General features: G+C 35.0%; 1 protein-coding gene across 1 annotated transcript in view; it reads left to right on the forward strand.

The window, feature by feature from the left end:
* PTPRQ (protein tyrosine phosphatase receptor type Q) overlaps window positions 1-19232 on the forward strand; it is a 120342-nt gene that overhangs the window by 23585 nt on the left and 77525 nt on the right. Inside the window, 13 exon segments of the mRNA XM_042816092.1 lie at window positions 140-300; window positions 1253-1364; window positions 2189-2415; window positions 5162-5231; window positions 6738-6937; window positions 8360-8609; window positions 10055-10183; window positions 11010-11156; window positions 12809-12981; window positions 16013-16223; window positions 17946-18098; window positions 18219-18398; window positions 19165-19232. The exon segment at window positions 19165-19232 is cut by the window's right edge and continues 1 nt beyond it. Of these exon segments, the coding sequence (XP_042672026.1) occupies window positions 140-300; window positions 1253-1364; window positions 2189-2415; window positions 5162-5231; window positions 6738-6937; window positions 8360-8609; window positions 10055-10183; window positions 11010-11156; window positions 12809-12981; window positions 16013-16223; window positions 17946-18098; window positions 18219-18398; window positions 19165-19232 (2081 nt within the window).

Here is a 19232-nt window from a genome sequence, read left to right on the forward strand (position 1 = left end):
GCATATGGGCTAATTAGCAATTATCCTTCTTGGAGTGAGTAAGCTGTTCCTGGGTGCTTTTATAGTCAGTTGTAACTACTTATATATTTGGCAAGGATGTATTTAGTTTAACATTTTATATTTCATGCTTCTCTTTTAGAACCTGCAAAACCAGAAGGACTTAAATTCTTCAATGTTTCATCAGATTCTTTTTCCCTGTATTGGAGACTACCATATGGACATGTAGACAGATTTCGTGTGGATCTTATTCCTGACCATGGATCTGTTGTTATCTTAGATCTTGGAGTTAGAGAGTATCAAGTATGTGCTTTTATTACAGGACTTGCACTGCCAGCTTTTCCTTGTGCAGCATAATGATGAAGAATGCAAGGTTGCTTCCTTAGCTATTTTATGCAGATGTGACCAGAGAGGTATTCATATAAAATTACTGAAAGCACATTTCAGCATCCAGAGTTTGGTACCTTAAAACAGTTAGCGAATCTCTCTCTTTTTTTTATTTTTTTCAAGTCTGCTACAAGGATACAGTCAGTCATCCAAGGTTCATGAATAGTTTAACAAAGGAAGGGCAGAGCTGTTGAGTAATACAGACTCATTAATTGTGTACTTGCCAGGAAGATCCGTGCTTAAATCATTAATGCAGGCAACATTTCGCTGCTGAGGCATCAAAAAGAAATAGGAGGACTTTTTGGTTCTACAGTCTGGAAAATATAAGAATATTAACAGAAGTAATGGCTGTTCTGGTTGGTTTGCTTTTGTTTTTTATTGGAACTACACAGATACAGGTATTTTGTATTAATGACTGTTTAAAAGTTTTTAATTATGCTTATTTCAAATGATGGGTTTACTTAACCATCAGAACGTTGGAAGCTTTTCAAGACTTGCTTTGTGTTTATTCTTTCAAGAGGTGATTTTATAATGCTAAATATATGCTTGAATAATGAGGATGTTGCAGAAACACCTGTATAGATACACTGATAAGTGATTCTGTGATAAAATTAATAGTATGGAGGGTAGCTAAATAAGATAAAATGCTGTGCTGTAGCTAGCAAGTATGAACTGCTCTTCTTACTGTTGCAAATGCTGCTATATTTCTAAAACCTCATTTACCAGCCTTTTTGGTAATTACTCTCAGTACTGCAGTGCTTAAAATTACAGGGTTGGGGCTTCTATTGTTGTTGTTCTTGTTTTCAGTTATGGGGGATGGGGCATTCATTTTCATGATTCTTGCTAACAATCCGATGTCATATTTTAGGCTGACTTTTATAACACTACACCTGGAACAACATACAACGTTACAGTTTCTACAGTTTCTTCTTCCACATACAGTTCACCTGCTGGTAGAACAGTGACAACAAATGTCACAAGTAAGTTAAAAATGACTGCTTATGTTTTATTTCTTTTTTTTTAACAATGATTTCTTTTTTGTATATACTATTATACATAGTACTACAGGCAAAGTGATAAATATTTTTTAACAGTCATCAGAATTTTTAATCTTCTTTAAATGTAAAAAAATATATACTGAATCAGAGGTGTTCTACGAGAGCATGAGAATTAATTAGATTTTTCAGAATAAACCCTCATTGTGAGTAGTGGTGGTATTCATCCATTAGCTTGGCTATTTAAAATTTAAAAAAGAGAGAGAGAGAGAGAAAAGCAACAACGACAACAACAACAACAAAACCCTGAAAACACAAAGGAAAGCAACTGATAAACTTCTGAAAAGTTTTTAGTTGTAAAATAATATCCATGCATGGAACAGCAGTCTTCTGAGATGTTTCAGAAAAACATAGCCATATCAGACATATCTTACGAGTGTAATTTATTTTATTTAATGAAAGGAACTTAAATTAAGCATGCTAGAATATCTGAAATATTAAGTTGGCATTATGCTGTTTTGTTTGCTATGATGTTACATATTTTGCATTCATAAAAAAGAATGTTCCTGAAGTTCAAAATTTCATTTAATCTTTTTTTGTAACGGTATTGTAGCCAGAAACAAACAAACAACTGAATGGAAAACAAACAAACAAACAAAGCTTATTAAACTGTACATTTGGTCTTCTGTATTTTTTCTTATTTTTGCTGGCAGATGATTTTTTTTATTTACAGTAACTATGAGGATGTCTCCATCATTTGGAAACTTAATTAAAGACCGTTTTTTGACATATTATTTATTTATTTTTAGATCCTGGTCCCCCTGCATTACTTGCAGGTGAAAGAGTTGGCTCTGCTGGAATTCTGTTGTCGTGGAATACACCACAGCATCCAAATGGGAGAATTCTGTCCTACATTGTTAAATATAAAGAGGTCTGCCCGTGGATGCAAACAGCTTATACACAGGTCACAACAAAGCCAGATAGTCTGGAGGTTCTTCTTACCAATCTTAACCCTGGAACAACTTACGAAATTAAGGTAAAAGCTTTATGAATACTGTTTAGCTTGAACTTTCCCTTGTTGTGCATTGTATGAAACTATGTTAAGTGCACTGATTTCTGATGCACATTGTTAATAACTTCTGCTGTGTAACAAAATGCATGTAGCAGGTATTTATTTACTTTAGTGGCTTTTACATATACTTAAAATAATTTCTAACCACAACTGTTCTAAAGCATAGTATCTTCTATTAATATTCTTACTAACATATAATATGTGGTGGAGAGCACAGAGCACAGGTTAGAATTTTAAAAAATATCTGTACACTTCATCTTCACTGAGATTTAGTCTTTCAAATCACTGGTGCACTTTGGATATTACACGCAGATTTCTAAATCACCTCAACCAAATCCATAAAAGCATATATACGTGTGTAATTCTTTATTTGATTTTAAACTGAATTATTTGAAGAAAGAATTTTCTGTCCTGAATTTTCAACTGTTGTCATCTAAAATCTTGCTCACTTTCTGATCAATAACTGTTTTCCTAATACTGAGATGAAAAGCAGGCTTCTTTCTATATTGCAAATACACTCCTATGACACATTCTCACCCCAACTATGTACTTGTGATGGGGTAGTGCCAACAACTCCACTCACTGAACAGAAGGATACAGGTACACACAGCTACATACTTGATGAAAAATTTCCTTTTTATTTAATCGTCTTTGTATTTTCCCTTGTGTTTGTGTGTGGCCTGTAAACATCTTAGCCTAGTTTCCCCAAGCCCGAATGTTTTACCTGTTATCGTTTCCTAAACAAAAAAGTTGTACCATTCATTGTCCTTTCCATAGATTTTATTTCTTTGATATTTACAGGAGGTACCTACTGTCAAAATCAGCAGATGTATTTTCATGAGTTCTATATGCACAATTTGGATTAGGCACTCCTGATCCATCTCTGAACTTTTCAAGTGTAAATAACTTCAAATGGACAGAAATGCATTATTGTTCTCTTGGCAACATTTGCCATGAAGTTCTCTGACACTTTCACAAGAACCTTGGATAGGCACTTCTTTTTAGTGTCAAGAATAAAATGAAATAATATGCTTAGTTTGTTTCATTCCATGTAATGTGAATTGATACCATGGAAAAATATTAGATTTGGCAGTCAAGGAGTAGAGCTGTGCAGTAATCCCTTGTAATGATGATGTGCATATGTAAGAAAGTAGAAATCTAATTAGGGCTTGCTACTGTGGGGAAATTGCTTGCTGTGAATCTTGCAGTGATGACCTTGCTGGTGAAAAGCAGAAATGTTTAGCCTTTGATCTGCCTGTAATCATTTGTTGAAGAAAAAATTAAATAATCAGCTCCTATTAGAGAAAAAAAAAAAAAAAAAATTATTATTTAGACTAAGCTTGTTAATCTGTTCAGGTAGATAAAGTTATTAAGATAGTTCAGTTTATTTGTGTGAGATTCACTTTTGAAGGTTTTGCAGATTGTCTTTTTTGCTCTTCCTTGGGAAAGCTGTAGGACATTTAAATCGTGTTTTACTTCGCAGTGATTTGCCTTTGGCTGATATATTTGGGAGGCTTTTCTTCTCATTACTGATGTTTTAGCCATTGATCTTAGAGCTGAATTTGACTCGTGAAAATGACTTTAGACCCAGATACACTGGGCTAGCAGGGACCTCATGGCTTTCGGCATGAGTGACTAAAAGTCTATTGGCAAGTGGAGGGCTGTTAGCCTATCTGCTGCTTTGGTGGGCTGCCCCACTAGCTGACCCACTAGCACTCTCACTGAGATGGAAATGTGTGGCCAAAAGGAAACATTAAATATTTTCCTTGTCCTGAGTAATTTATTTCTTTGCTGGTATTTTTTGGATTTTTTGGAGAGGAAGCAGTGAGTATTTTTCTGGGGAGGAGTTTGTTGTGTCATTTACAAGCTCTTCATTTTTGCATGGATGAAAATTTGTTATTGTTTTTACCTGGCTTGTTCTTGCTAAATTCCTTCTGGTACGTACCACAACAGTACAGTTCAAAATAGCATCTTATCAAATTTGAATATTCTAATCTATTTCTGACAGCCCAGTCTTGATTTTGTTTCTAGACATTTAATGAAGAAACATTCGTAGAGAAACAGTACTTAAAAGAGATTATTTGCTATCGCTACATATTTGAGAATTGTTTGTATGTTTGCAACATTTTGGGCACCTGATCACTGATAAATTTGTAAAAATATTCAGTCAAGAAACCTTTTTCCTAAACGTCAAATAATTAGTACCAACTCTGTACTTCAAAGCACAGGCATTAGTACTCCTTCCAAATTTGAATTACAACTACTTGAACTGTGTGAACTTTTGTTATCCACAAAGTAACTTTGGTATTTTTGGTTTTTTGTTTTTTTTTTTTCACTTGCTTCCAAACTTTTTGCTATAATGTCACCCTGTGGCATGATCACCTAGAGATTTCTAGAAGCTAATGGCACATTTCACAAGCATTTATTTTATCTTGAAAGTCAATCAGTGTGTATAGTTGACCCCTCCACCATGCAAAAATTTGTATGCTTTTGTCATATTACCCTGGACTTTTTCTTAAGACTGCAAATCTCAAATAGGCAGACTTTCGATGTATCACTCAGTTTTCTGGATTCTTTCTACCATATCTGTTTTGTTCATTTGTACGTTTATGATTTAAAAGCTGGTAGGTGAATGTCTGCTTCTCCTTAAGATATGCACACTGCCTGTACATCCTATAGGTTCTCTAATTTGATTTCTTTTTTTCTTTAGGTTGCTGCTGAGAACAGCGCTGGTGTTGGAGTGTTTAGTGCTCCTTTTCTTTTCCAGACTGCAGAAAGTGGTAATTTTAATAAACCTGCTTATTAGAGCTCTCTAATTTGCTCAAATATAGCACCCCTGATGGTTCATATTTGATATTTGTACAAATATTTAATTTGTACAAATTCTGATACATTTAGAAGAAAATCTCAATTGTTTCTGCATTTTCCACTCAGTGGGAAATGGTGCTCTTTGTCCTAATTGCTAGTAACAGGATGTAAGGTGTGCACATGTGGAGTTTCTCATATGAAAACTCTGTTTCTCTTGGTGTTTTTTGATACAAGTTTCTAGGTAGGCTGAAAGTAGTGTCAGAGGAGAGCAGACCTGTCTACGAATTACACCCATCAGCTAGTGCCTGCAGCAATACTAGGAAACTGGAAGTACTTGGGTCGGTTCTTGAATTGCCTCCTTGTGTCAGGCTGTATTTGTTCATTGCCTAAGTCAAAGTACCTTCTCTAGATAGCACACAATATGTTCTACTAAGTTTTTACTTCTTAAGTGTAAAGAAAAAGAGGTGAAAAAAGGCACAACTGATATGAAAATACGACTTGATGAATTTGAAAATTAAAAAAAATATATATTTTTATGCTGTATTTCCGTAATTTTTACAAATTTACTATTTTTAGCCTTGCTTTTCCAAGCTTTTCCACTTCAGGAGCAGTTGAACCTTGACTGAAGCGCTGGTACCAGGCCAGTTCTGTGGAGGTGAACAAGTGTAATTGAAATATAGAATTTGTCTTGCCGTTGTGGTGATTGTCCCTCTGTGTCTGGGACTCTAGGCTGATTTCTGTAGCAGGACAAACCATAATGTTAAACATAATATCAGTTAAAGGCAGGAAGATATTCTGCATGAGATTTCTGAGATAACAATGAATTGTAAAACCAGATACGAGAAGGTGTAGCTAACTAACTTGGAGGTGCTACGTAAATCATTATTCTTCACTATTTTTGTAACAAATTGCTCACAGAGAACCAGACTTCAGTGGCTTTATTTACTCGTAGTTGACAGAGGACAATACTAGCATTTTCCCATAGGAGAACTTCAGCTTTTTACTTTTTGATACTTTCTGTTCACATTGTATTAAAGGTAAAACCCTTATTATTGATGTAACTGGAAGACCTGTTGAAATTGGAGGTGAGAGTTGTATGTCACTCTGATGGTATTCTTCTTCTTTTAAGCTATTGCTGTGATGATTGAAGAGATGCCAACGACTTGATCAAAATGAAGTTCAGTTTAAAACAATAAAGTTATCTAGAAAAAGTTAACTAGAGTGGATAGTTATGTGGACAGTATGGTTTTCAACATACAAGGGCCTTTTTCGAACTGGTCTAACTAAAATGGTTATTTTCCATTTAAGATCACTGAATATAGGAGAGCACAAATATTTGAAATGTGATAGGTTCTTTGGGTACTGTAGTACTAAATGATAATGGAAATCATTTTAAATCATGGTAGATTTGATTCTGAAATGTTTATTTAATGAGAAGAAAAGTATGTCTCACTGCTTTTGTTTGTTTTGTTTTCAAGCTCCAGGTAAAGTAGTGAATCTCACAGTTGAAGCCTTAAATTATACAGCTGTAAATCTGATCTGGTTTCTGCCTCGACAACCAAATGGAAAGATAACTAGTTTCAAGATTAGTGTGAAACATGCAAGAAGTGGAATTGTAGTGAAAGATGTCTTGGTTAAAGTAGAAGACCTTCTGTCTGGGAGGTTACCAGAGTGTAATGTAAGTGCTATAAGCCTTTAGAAATAGACTGAAGCTACAGAATATAATAAAATTTGAATTTTGGGACCATTTGGAGGCTTGCTTTTTGGAACAATCCCCAGTAGTTTACAGAGTTAGGTCTGAGGAAGGATATAATAATGTGAAGAAAAGATTTTCTGCCAGAAGTAGATTAAGAAGGGAATTTTACCTTGGAAAGCTCAGTTTAATCCTGTAATAATGTCAAGAAAGGATCAATTAATTGATATACTTTTAATAGAAAAGGATGGAGTAAATAAATTTGATGTTTCAGTTTCCATTTTTAATTTTACAGCATTCACTGTAAAAAAAAATGTTTCTGTCACTGTAGAGATGTGGTACTGTTAATATTTCATTTTTATGTAAAGTTTTATAAAGCTTTGTATATTTTAAGTTGTGCTCTATTCTGCATATCACATTTCAAGAGTAGTTTAATACTTTTCAAAGCAACGTAAAAAGAAATAGCAGAGTGATATTCAGTAATTCTTTGTAGACAGTTGTTCAGAAACTTTCAGTGAATATTTAATTTCAGAATTTTTACTATCCCTCTGTTTTCAACCTGAAGCCAATGTATAACTTTCAGAGTTTCTTGAAGAATATTCTCCTTTTCAACTTTTGTTCTCCTTTTTCCTTTATTCTGAGCCGTGTGTTATGACTATTAGGATGTCAAGTTGCCTAAATGTGTTTTTTTTTTTTTTTTTTTTTTTTTTTTTTTTTTTTTTTTTTTCGGGGTGCTAGACTTAGTGATACACTGAAAAGTGCAGTTTTAAATAATAAAAAATGATCAGGGATTTGGTTTCAGATTTTATTTTTGTGATAATGTTAAGCATTTTTGAGGGCTGTAAACGTCAGGCTGATTTAATTTAGCACTGAGAAGAGAGTATCCCACCTATGAATCATAACACATCAATGATTGAAAAGCCCAGCAGCTTTTCAGAGTTGTCTCCTGACAGTACAGATCAGAAAACCTCTGTCTGGTACCTGCTATATATGTATATATCTGTCTATCTCTTTCCGTGCTTATGTATGTACACATAAAGGTAGGCATACAAAATACATATGTTGAAAAAAGACCTCCTTAGAGGTAATTTATTTTTTTGTAGAGAAGTAATCGGAATTATAAAACTGGGAATAGCTAAATGGAGACTAAAAAGTTCCTTCTGCTCAATGATGTTTAAAATTTTTTTGAATAAGGGCAAACACTGTACTACTGTCACTAACAAGAAGTGCTAGCACTTCAAATAATGAAATGATAAACTGATTTCAATCATACTGAAGTTTGAAAATAAAAAAATAGAACCAGATCCAGGTGATTTTGTTTCAAAGGGTTTCTGCCTTTTTTTTAACCTCCATATATTAACAGTCGGTATGCTTTCTGTTTATAATATTTCATATTTGTCTTACTAGGATAACAGTGAATCATTTCTGTGGAGTACTACCACTCCTTCAACTACTTTTGGCAAGTCCACAGTTCCTTCAAGTACTACAGTTACAGCAAGTACAGAAGCATCTAGTCAAATGAGCTCTGTTTGGAATGAGCCAATTAGTTTTGTTATAACTAACCTGAGGGCATATACCACCTATCTTTTTGAAGTCTCTGCAGTTAACACTGAAGCAGGCTACATTGACAGTGCGATTGTCCGAACGCCGGAATCAGGTATTATTTTCATATATTACTTTCGAAAGTAAATAAAGTTCTCAGATTTATAGAAAAACAATGAAAGGTAGGGATTCACCTATAATGAAAAGTCAAAGGAATCAAAGCGTGCTCAGGACAGATCATTCTTTTCTCTTTAATTTTGTGAAAAACGAAGGATAATTCAAGAACTTCAATTAATAATGCAATTGAATGAAAATTAAAAATAAGCTAGAACGGAAAGGGTGTCAGTCATAGAATTAAAAGAGCGTATATACTGTATACATAGCAATAAGCTTAAAGCTTCCTTGCATTTCAGGGGAAAAAGAAAAAAAAAAGCAGTATAAAGAAAACTCCTTTCCCATGGTTCCTCAGTCTGGAGCTATTGCAGAAGTCTGGTCAGTGCTGAAGAAATCTTTAAGTACTGGAAAAATTGGTTTTTGGATTACTCAAAATTCTCTAAGAAGTTAGAATTGAAATCAAAGCTTATCCAAGAGCAGAATGGGCAATTGTGTTAATACAGCCATACTAGAAAACTCTTGTTTCCAGAGGAATGTTAATCTGGCTTTTTGTTTGCTAGAGCATCCTTCTTTTGTCTGACACGGTTTGATGTTGCTGGGCTGCTCTTTCATTCATCAAACAGTCATAGCACCATTCAACTGAAAATAAATGTAATTCTCTTCTAGCACTGTTTATCTGAATGTTTTTGCTAGCATTAAAGCATCCTTAGTTGGCAATTCTGTCTAGAGTGGTTTAAAAAAGTTTACTTGGGCATTTTTGGAAATCATTTTCTTTCTAACTCTATATGGTTGAAAAGAATTGCAGCTGTTTTAGTTGTCTTTGGATTTGTTTAGTTGTCTTTGGAATTTTCCATTTCAGTAGTAATATCACTAACTTGTGAAGGTATACTTCAGAAAGGAAGGTATGCTTCAGAAACGGATTGGCTTCTTTAGTTGCTTTAATTGACACGAATAGTTTCATGAAAATACGAGGTGCAATGTTTTTGCAGTCTTACCTGTGTCTGTTTTTGAAGTTTTGGATAATAAAATATCACTGGTGCTCTCAGAAATCAGCTATATGAGGTAATCTATAAGAAAAAAAAAAACTGTTTGAGAAAGAAAATCTTACTCCACATGAGCTCTATATTGCTGAGCATCACAGTAGTATTTGAGCATCTTCCATATGTAATCTGTGTGTAATAAGTCTATATCAAACTTTATAAAATCCCTGATACCTTTATGTTTTAAGTATTGTTTTTATACTACCAGTTCTTTTGATACCTTATGCAAGAATCATGTTTAAAAAAAAAAGGAATAAAATTAAGACAATTTAATGAGCTGTGCTTTCAATGTAAGTCTTCTTCAGTGCATTTAATGCTTATATTTTAATTTAATTGTCTGGTATGCGATTCTTGGGAATTCTAGATATAAATTATTTTATATTCAAAGACTTTTTCCAAAATTAAGTTCCAGAAGATCCACCACAAAATTTTGCCAAGATTAACATTACTGCAAAGTCTTTCTCAGTGATGTGGGACCCACCAACCATAGTAACGGGGAAATTTAGTTACAGAGTTGAGCTGTATGGGCCATCTGGTAAGTCTAAATTGATTGATTGATTGATTAGTTGATTGTTTTTTTGTCCTTATACTTGCATTCTTAGTGTCACCACCAGTGGAGAAAGAAAATTTGAAAGCACTGCTATGTATCCTTTTCAGTATTAGAATGATCAGCACTTCTTAAATAACTTTTAAACCTGCCCATTATAAGGATTAGTACACAGTGAAATTCATGTTAGGTATTCTTAACTGTAGAGGAAACTAGCTCCTCTCATTCTTTCTGAAAAATGGAAAGCTAAACTCACGGCTAAATTAGAATGCATATATATTCAAATAATTCTGTATCTTACATTTACTCTTTTTCTGTTAAATATTTCTGGAAGATTTTAATCTCTGCATGGCTTCAGTCTCTTTTGGTGTTTTTGTATTTGTTCTGTAATTCAGATGTGGTTAAAAAGACAAGGTTATGGGGCTATATAACTACATACTGTTAAAGAAGTGAACAAGCTGTCTACTAAATGTTTTTTTTGGAGTGATATGGGATAAGCAAGAGAAATTAACTCATGGACAGCAACAATAATTAAAGAAATAGATAAAAAAATCTCCTATCTCCTTTTCTTAAAAGCCATATATCCCTGAAATGGTATTTTAGGTTCCTTTGTTTCGTTGCTGGTTTTTTTTTTTTGTTTTTTTTTTTTTTTTTAATTTTTAAAGCCATTTAGTGTTATTTCCAATAAGGAAATGCCTTATACTTTTCAGAAACAAATTTGGCATTTCATCTTCCTTAAAAGTAGATCTATTCAGTATAAATTAATGATGAACTGTTTAATTTTTGAGCTACCATCTCTTCATTCTCATTCCAGGACATATTCTGGGTAACAGCACAAAAGATCATAAGTTCGTATTTCATAACCTTGTGCCATTTACAATGTATGATGTGTATGTCAGTGCAGAGACGAGTGCTGGTGTGGGACCAAAGACAAACCTCACAGTTTTCACTCCTGCAGATGGTAAGTAAGCATGCAGAAATAAAGTAAATAGGCTGTACATAGTAACTGGTACCGATTTTTCCTTCAAAGACATTTAGTTTCCTTGCAACAGAAGGAATGAAGGTGTTGAAAGAGAAGTCTAATAAACTAGTGAGAGAAACGAGCTGGAAATCTATGGAGTTGATTTATTTTTCCAACTTTATTTTGGAGTTCATAGACAGTCATTAAATTTATTTGCTTATAGAAGCCTTCAGAGGCTGTGAAAGGAAAGTAGCTTCTGCCTGAGCAAAAGTAGTACTTTAGATATGGTAATTGTTGCATGTCACCCTTTTAGACGTTAGATGGCAGCAAGTGGTAGGGAAATAACATTGCAGGACTCCACTATGACCACTTTGTTCAACCCTGAAATCTCATTCGACTGATTTTCTCCAAATCCAGGGTCTCTCGGCAGTATCTAAGAGAGCCACCTTTACAAGAGACCGTATCTCTGAGGGAAACACTGAGATTTTGTCCTGGGGCAAAGTGCTTATTAGTTCTGCTTCAGAGTCTCTCTTTTGCTATGATCTGGAAGTTTGGGCTCCCAATAGCTCACTCCTCAGGGGCCAGACTTTTGCTCGGAAGAAACGTAATTTTATTTTTATATGTATGTGAGATTGTGCAGAATTACTGGTCTGCAGGTAAGAGTTCAACCAGAAAAAAAAAATGGGAATTACTATGTCATAGATAGGCAGTTTCAACATCGTTATTTTTATTATTTTTGTGCTACAGAGCACAAACTTAGAAAAGTCTCAATTGTTGGTTTTGGCAAAGCTTGCTATTGAGGTTCCTCCTGCTGTTACACCTTAATCGCAAGCTTTGCCAAAACCAGCGATTGCGATAGTTCCTTATAGTTCCTATTTTTTCCAACACTATCTGATTTTGTGAGAGCTCAGAGGCAGTTTCCTGAGATGACCCACCTCAACAGAGCCATTTTTGTCTTCTGTCTAAACTCAGTCAGAAGCCAAATCCTTTTTGATTTTGTTTTAAATGACATGGAATCTCTAATTTTAACATCATACGTGCCAGCTTTCATTATGCAAGGAATTTCAGACTTGTCTTTTTCTGCAGTATATTTGTAAGAAACAATTTTTTCATACCAAATCTGAATATAATAATTTTGAAAAAAGAACTATTCTGATCTCTGACAGTCCTATGCACAGTACAGTATCATTATTAGTGCATAGTTAAAGGAGGATTTGAATTGAAATTCACCGTAAAACTGAAATGAACAAGATGTATCATATTCAGTGTATTTTCTCTCAGCTTTTTATTTCATTCTTGTATGACACTGATGAATCAGGAATTAAGTTTTCATTTTCAATGTACTTGAGAGTCCATACCTAGAAATAAGGCCTAATAGCAGTGCATTAGCTTAAGTAGAACCATCCTAATTTATGTCATTTGACCATAGTAATATATATGTCATATATGTGGGAAAAAAGTGAGAATATTTTTAGAAATGTAACTTGTTTGCTGAAACAAACACGTAAAGTAACTTTCTACCTATGTAGGTGAAACTCAGAGGATAAGAACGTGAAATTTTTTTAAATGCATATTGTACTTTGCTTACAGTGTTGAAAAAATCTAGTCATTGGATATTTGTAATTAAATCAACTTTCTTCTTGAACGCTTAGTCCCAGGTGCTGTATCAGATTTACATCTAGCAGAAGTGGAAGCTACATACATAAAAATTGTTTGGAGAAAGCCACAACAACCAAATGGAATCATTACCCAGTACAGAGTTAAAGTCCATGTGCAAGAAAAAGAAGTTACACTGGAAAACATAATTCTCACTGGAAAAAATAAGGTATTTAGCTTCTTTTAAATACAGATTTCTTTGCTAGATTAAATCTGGTTCTCTGCCTTGTTCAGTAGGTATAGTACGTGAAATTAGCTGCCTCAGATGAGTTATTAATATTTTTAAATGCCAGCTTCCCCATGCCACCCTCTTTTTCTGGCTGTTTGAAAGCGATTTGAAAGGATGCTATCCGTACTACATGAAAATCATAAAGAACTCTGGAGAAATCCAGATCCTGAATTTTGTAGCTACTGAAGTCAAGACTCCGTAGCCAACTGATGATGTTATTTTCTTTTTAGTATGACAGTTCTTAGCATACCTAAAGAAGAGTATAGGTGCCTAGATCAGTAAATAGCCACTCAGGAAAACTTCCAGATGTGGATGTGAATCCTATGGAGAAGTGAGTACAGTGTAAGTTTCCTTGAGCTGTTCAAGTGCTTTCCTTTCAGGGCACCATCTGCACCCTTGTATTTAAGTATCTGACACTGCATACTAAACTCCATGCTATGGATGTAAGGATATCTGCACATGACATGCAAATAAAATCCTTTGTGGAACTACAGTGACAACTTCTCTAGCTTTTGTATTTTGGCCACTGATGTGCTCTGCATGCGTAGGCCATTTTGAGCATGCTGCACAGAACTGTCGATACTTAGCAGCTCAAGAAAGTTCTTTCTAAGTTAAGGCTTTTTAAAAAGATCTTAATATTGAGTATAGCTGTCAAAACTTTGCATAATTCCTTTTTTAGAAACTGCTTGTCTTCTGACACAGAATCTTTGTTTTTGATACAGAGTTCACTGAAGGAGTTTTCTTTTAAGTTGCATGTTATAGATTAAATAGAGCCCTGGAGCCAAATGTTTATAAAAGAGCTGGGGAGAAAGATGAGGATAAGGATTCATTCATTAAGCCAGACTAAGGTCCTTGAAAAGTGAAATTATGTAACCCTATAATTAAAGATTATATCATAGTATATACAGAAAAGATGAAAAATTATCTACAGAGACATAAGCTAATGCTGGGATTTCCTAATTTGTGAATTCTTAATTTAGAATCAATGATGCTTTCTAAAGCTTATTGAATTTAATTTTCTAATTAAAGAACAAAACAAATCATAACACTGTTTAAAGCCTCAGAGACAGAAGTTGTTTTCATGTGAGTACTGTTTTAATGTAAGAGGTCGGTGAAAATGAGGCATATATGTCTTTTACCAGTTCGTACTTCGGTTAGATTGATGCTGAATATCTGGCTGTGGTTAATCTAACCTAGTTAAAATAGTAAAAAAGAATCACAGAATGTCTTAGATTGGAAGGAACCTTAAAGATCACCTGTTCCAACTCCCTTGCTGATCAGGCTGCCCAGGGGCCATATCCAGCCTGGCTTTCAACACCTCTAGGAATTGAGCATCCACAGGTTCTCTGCACAATCTCTTCCAGTGCTTCACCACCCTCCAAGTAAAGAATTTCTTCCTAACTTGAATTCTTCCCCTTTCAGTTAAAAGCCATTCTTCCTTGTCCTAGGACTATTAGACCACATAAACAGTCAGCCTCTCTTCAAGGAATGCCACAATGAAGCCTCCCCAGAGCCTCCTCTTCTCCAAGTTAAACAAGGCCAGCTCTCTTAAACTTCATTTATAAGAGAGGTGCTCCAGCCCTTTGGTTATCTTCTTGGCCATCCTCTGCACCTGCTCTGACAGCTCTACATCTTCCTTGTGCTGGGGGCTCCAGGCCTGGACATAGTACTTCAGATGGGGCCTCACAGGGGCAGAGTAGAGGGGGACAATCACCTCCCACTCCCTGCTGGTCATCCCTCTTTTGCTGCAGTCCAGGATACTCTTGGCCTCGTGCCCAGCGTTTCATCCACTAAGACCACCAAGTTCTTGGCACAGCTCCTCTCAATGAGTATTTCTCTCAGTCTGTACTTGTACTTGGCTTTATTAAACCTCATTGGGCTCACATGGGCCCACTATTCAAGCTGTCCAGGTCCCTCTTTATGGCATCCCTTCCTTCTATGGTGTCAAATGCATAACTCAGTTTGGTGTCATCTACAGACTTGCTGAGGGTACATTCAATCTCACCATCTATGTAGTTGATAAAAATAAAAAAGGCTATTGATAAAAAAGGCTTCGTCTCCTCTCTCCACCTGAGGTCTATAAGGAGAGGGCTACTGTGTATTAATTGCATCGCTACAAAAATATCTCTTTCTGGCAGTGAAGTTGTCCATATGTGTGAGTGGGGAGCGTTCATGGATGACAGGATAACAATTTAGAGACACTGCAGTCCTGGATTTGGTCCCACATTCTGAAAGGCCAAAATGATCTAGTGCTTATACACCATTTTACGCTTATTCTCTAGCCTCTCTCTCTTCAGCTTTCCTTGTACCACTCACTGTAGTAATTTCTCCCTTTAAGTCTACTTGCATCCCTTTTCAAATTTGTCTTTTGCCTGACCCTGCTGTCTTATTGACCTTTACATCACTTGCCTCCCTTTCATTCTTCTGTTCCACATATTTACTCCCCTTTTTAAAACTCATCTTATTTTATTAGCCTCGGTTTTTCTCCCACTCTCATCTATTCTTTACTCAGAGGTCACACAGATAACTTTTTTCTCTTTCATCAGTCTGATCAACCTGTTGTTCTTCTTCCTCAGGGCCTACTGGGGGCATCTGAAGCCCTCTTCTTGTCAGCACCTCCTATCCTGCTGGAAAATGCTTAGTACAAATGGAGTCTTCCAAGCTCAAATGTGTCTTTTCGATATAGCTACAAGGATAGTAACATTAAATTTGAAACTTTAAAATCCACATTTTAAGAAATTTTAAGAAATTTTTAAAATGCATGTGCTGTTCATTTATTTTTAAAATGAGCAAGCTGTAGGATACAAGCACCTGAGTTTTCTTGTAAAAAATATTGTTTTGCAAAGTTAGTTATATATCACATGAATATCATTGTAATGGTCGCAATACACAATTTATATGCTGTATGTATAAATTGCAATAAGGAATATAAGAATGACAAAGATTGTGACTTTATTTTTCTAATTTTTAGTATTTAATTGATTCTTTGGAACCATACATGATAAATGAAAACATTGAACCTTCTCCCACCTGGAATTCAATAGAAACAGCCAATGAATTATATGAAGGTTCAGGTGAAATGTTTTCTAGTATTCAGACAGCTTCCCCAGTGATATTTACAAGTGTGTCTGATGATCATTTGCCTGCTATAAATGGACCTGCAGAATTACATTCTACTTTGGGTAAGATATTTCAAGATATTTTTCTACTTGTTCCTTTGCTCCAGAGGACCACCATCACTGTCCCAACTGCAAACTTTAGCACATGGCTCAGGCAAATTATGAATGGGTCATTTGCTGGAGTTGGATTTTTTTACTACCAAATAACCTCCTGAAGCAAATGGGAATGCCACACAGGCAGGAACTAGCCCCTTGTCACCCAGCTGACCTTCTTCCTAGTGAAAGGAGCACCCGAAAGCCATCAGCCAAGCTGCATAGACAATCAGTTATTACAGTTGCCAAAGCAGGTGTGATTGTCAGGGATTAACATATCTGCAAGCCCTTCAGAGACCTTGATTTCTCTAAGCCTTTTGACTAATAGGTTTTCAAATGTCAGTGAAGGTAAATAGGTCAGAAAGTTACAACTTGACTATATGGGTTACAAACAGGTGGAGATGACCCCATGACATGGTGATGTCATTAGTGTGTACACTTGTTCTGTATTATCAATGGAACAGTGTCTCTTTGCTAAGTATGAATATTAACAAATCATTAAGCAGTTTTCTGCTGACAGGCAAGGTCTTAAAATACCACTCTGAATTTTTACAATGAGAATTTTAAGCAGTGGACAGAAAGTCAGTTTTTTAAAAGAGCTATTGAAATCACTGGATTCCTCTGTCTACACCAGTGTTTAAGACCAGAATTTAATCCATTAAATTCTGTAATGTTGAGTGGATCTTTACTATAGTAATCCTAAGGGGTCTTCTCTGTCATACAGAGAAAACATACAGTGCTTTAAAAGTGACTTTTCTTTTTACTGCCTCATTCAGCTTCAATTAGTGAGTTGCTAAAATGTCTATGATGATGAAAAATTAAATTCAAACATCATCTGTTGTAATATAGTGCACAATTATTAGAATAGTTGTTATAGTAAAGTTGTTGACAGCCAAGTTTTCAACAGTGCTTGCTGATATTTAGATGCTGATCATTGGGCCTGATACTTAGATGTGTAAAGTACCCGAACCTTTTCATGTTGCAATGTCATAGTGGCTCCTTTATAATAGAGGATTTTGGCTAGAACAGTTGGTCTGCTGCTGACTTTGGACTGATGCACAGATGTGCAGCAAAAACTTTTTGTGGGCATGTGCGTGATTTCTTCATTCTGCTCTGACTCTTCTGCTGAAAATACCATCATGAAGTGATATGTGATGGGAGCCATTTCAAGTATAGCTGTTGGGAGGGAAGAGAAATGAAAAAAAAACCCTAAAAACAACAACAACAACAAAATAATCAGAAACCTCAACAACATAGGAGCTACAGTTCTGTAATCACGGGGAAAAATAGACTCTCTACAAGTATGCTTTTTCTTAGTTCCTAGATTCCTCTTTATTTTAAATTTTATTTTTATTTTGAGATAGTTGTCAGTTTTAGTTTGGTTTTAGTTTGTTACCATGCATTCTTTCAGCTAGGCCAAGCTATCTATCCTTCTTCCTACTGTCTGAATTTCATACTTCATAGAAGACCTCTGAAAAGCAGAGGGGATTACATGCTTGATGGTTGACTTAATAACAATAACTCCTTGGTGATGAGACACTGTGTAACGTTTTCTTTATATTTTTTTGATTGCCATGGAAAGTAATTCTTTTTGCAGTAAAATTGTTATAGGTTACTGTGTCAGAGTTTAGAACACAAAAGAAAAAATAAGAGTTTACAAATAAGTGACTATTTCTCTCTATTTAATCACAGATGATCAGTATGCCACTAACATTTTGGGTGAAGAACTGTCGTATGTTATAAAGGGCCTTGTACCTTTCACAGACTACACAATCAGTGTGTCTGCTTTCACTGCTGTTGGAGAAGGGCCACCATCTGTTCTCACAGTCAGGACACGTGAGCAAGGTAAAATGTAGCTCAGAGCTAAGTTAATGTCTCCAAGTTCTTTCAGGCAATTTTAATCTGTTAAAAATTGTTTCTTTTACTTACTGTTACATTTTTTTTGTTTGTTTATTTTCATTTAAGTTCCAAGCTCAGTGCAGACTATATCCTATAAGAATATTAGTTCCTCCTCTGTTTTGCTGTATTGGGATCCTCCAGCAAATCCCAATGGGAAAATCATTCATTATACCGTTTATGCGATGGAGCTAGATACAAAAAGAGCATTCCACACAACAACTTCAAACAACAGCTTACTTATGACAGGTACTGTGTCGTGTGCTAAAAAATAATTGCAAATATATTATTCAAAATTGCTTATTCCAACTTTTTGCATTGTAGCCGCTGTAAGGTAGGTAGATCATCTCTGCCCCATCCACACATGCACACAGTGCAGATGGAAAATTGGTGCCAGACTTGTCTGCTGTGGAGAGGTATGTAGGGAATGTGAGAACAGCAGAGAGGACTACATAAGGCAAGTAATGTAGTGAGTAGTAATTTCTCAAGTGGATTTCTCCTTACCAATTTTTCCTCATCTCATTCTTTCTACACAGAAAAGTGTTTCGAAACAGTTAATTCTTGATTTCTTTTCCATACAGAATTTGTCTGATGTTAATAATAATTTTCTTCTTTTGAGGTGATAATATTTATGCTAATTGAAGGAAATATATTAGTTATGCTGTTTCAGGCACTCATTTGAGCTAAACAGAGTAATGCATGTACAATAAAACACATATTTGTGTGTATACGTACACATTCCTGTTTTCATAATTAAAGCAATTTACAGGATTGAAGCTAGTTTAATTATTTCAAAACTTATTGATTTGTCTAAGTGTTTATTTGACATTCCCCAGATAAATGATATTGTGCAATTTCTATATTTTAGTTGTCAAATATGTTTCAAAAACTCTTAGAGCACTTGAATAGTTTTATAAAAAAGCTACAACATGTTCAAGACATGTTCAAGGAGAATCATTGGCAGTCTTTTTTTTTTTTTTTTTTTTTTTTTTTTTTCTCCACTTAATCTTTTTAGGTTTAAAAAAATATACCAACTACAAAATGAGAGTTGCAGCATCTACCGTGATTGGAGAAAGTGCTTTG

The sequence above is a fragment of the Centrocercus urophasianus genome, unplaced genomic scaffold, assembly GCF_019232065.1.
Source record: "Centrocercus urophasianus isolate 14NV4802_14NV808 unplaced genomic scaffold, USGS_Curo_1.0 seq_15, whole genome shotgun sequence".
NCBI lineage: Eukaryota > Metazoa > Chordata > Aves > Galliformes > Phasianidae > Centrocercus > Centrocercus urophasianus.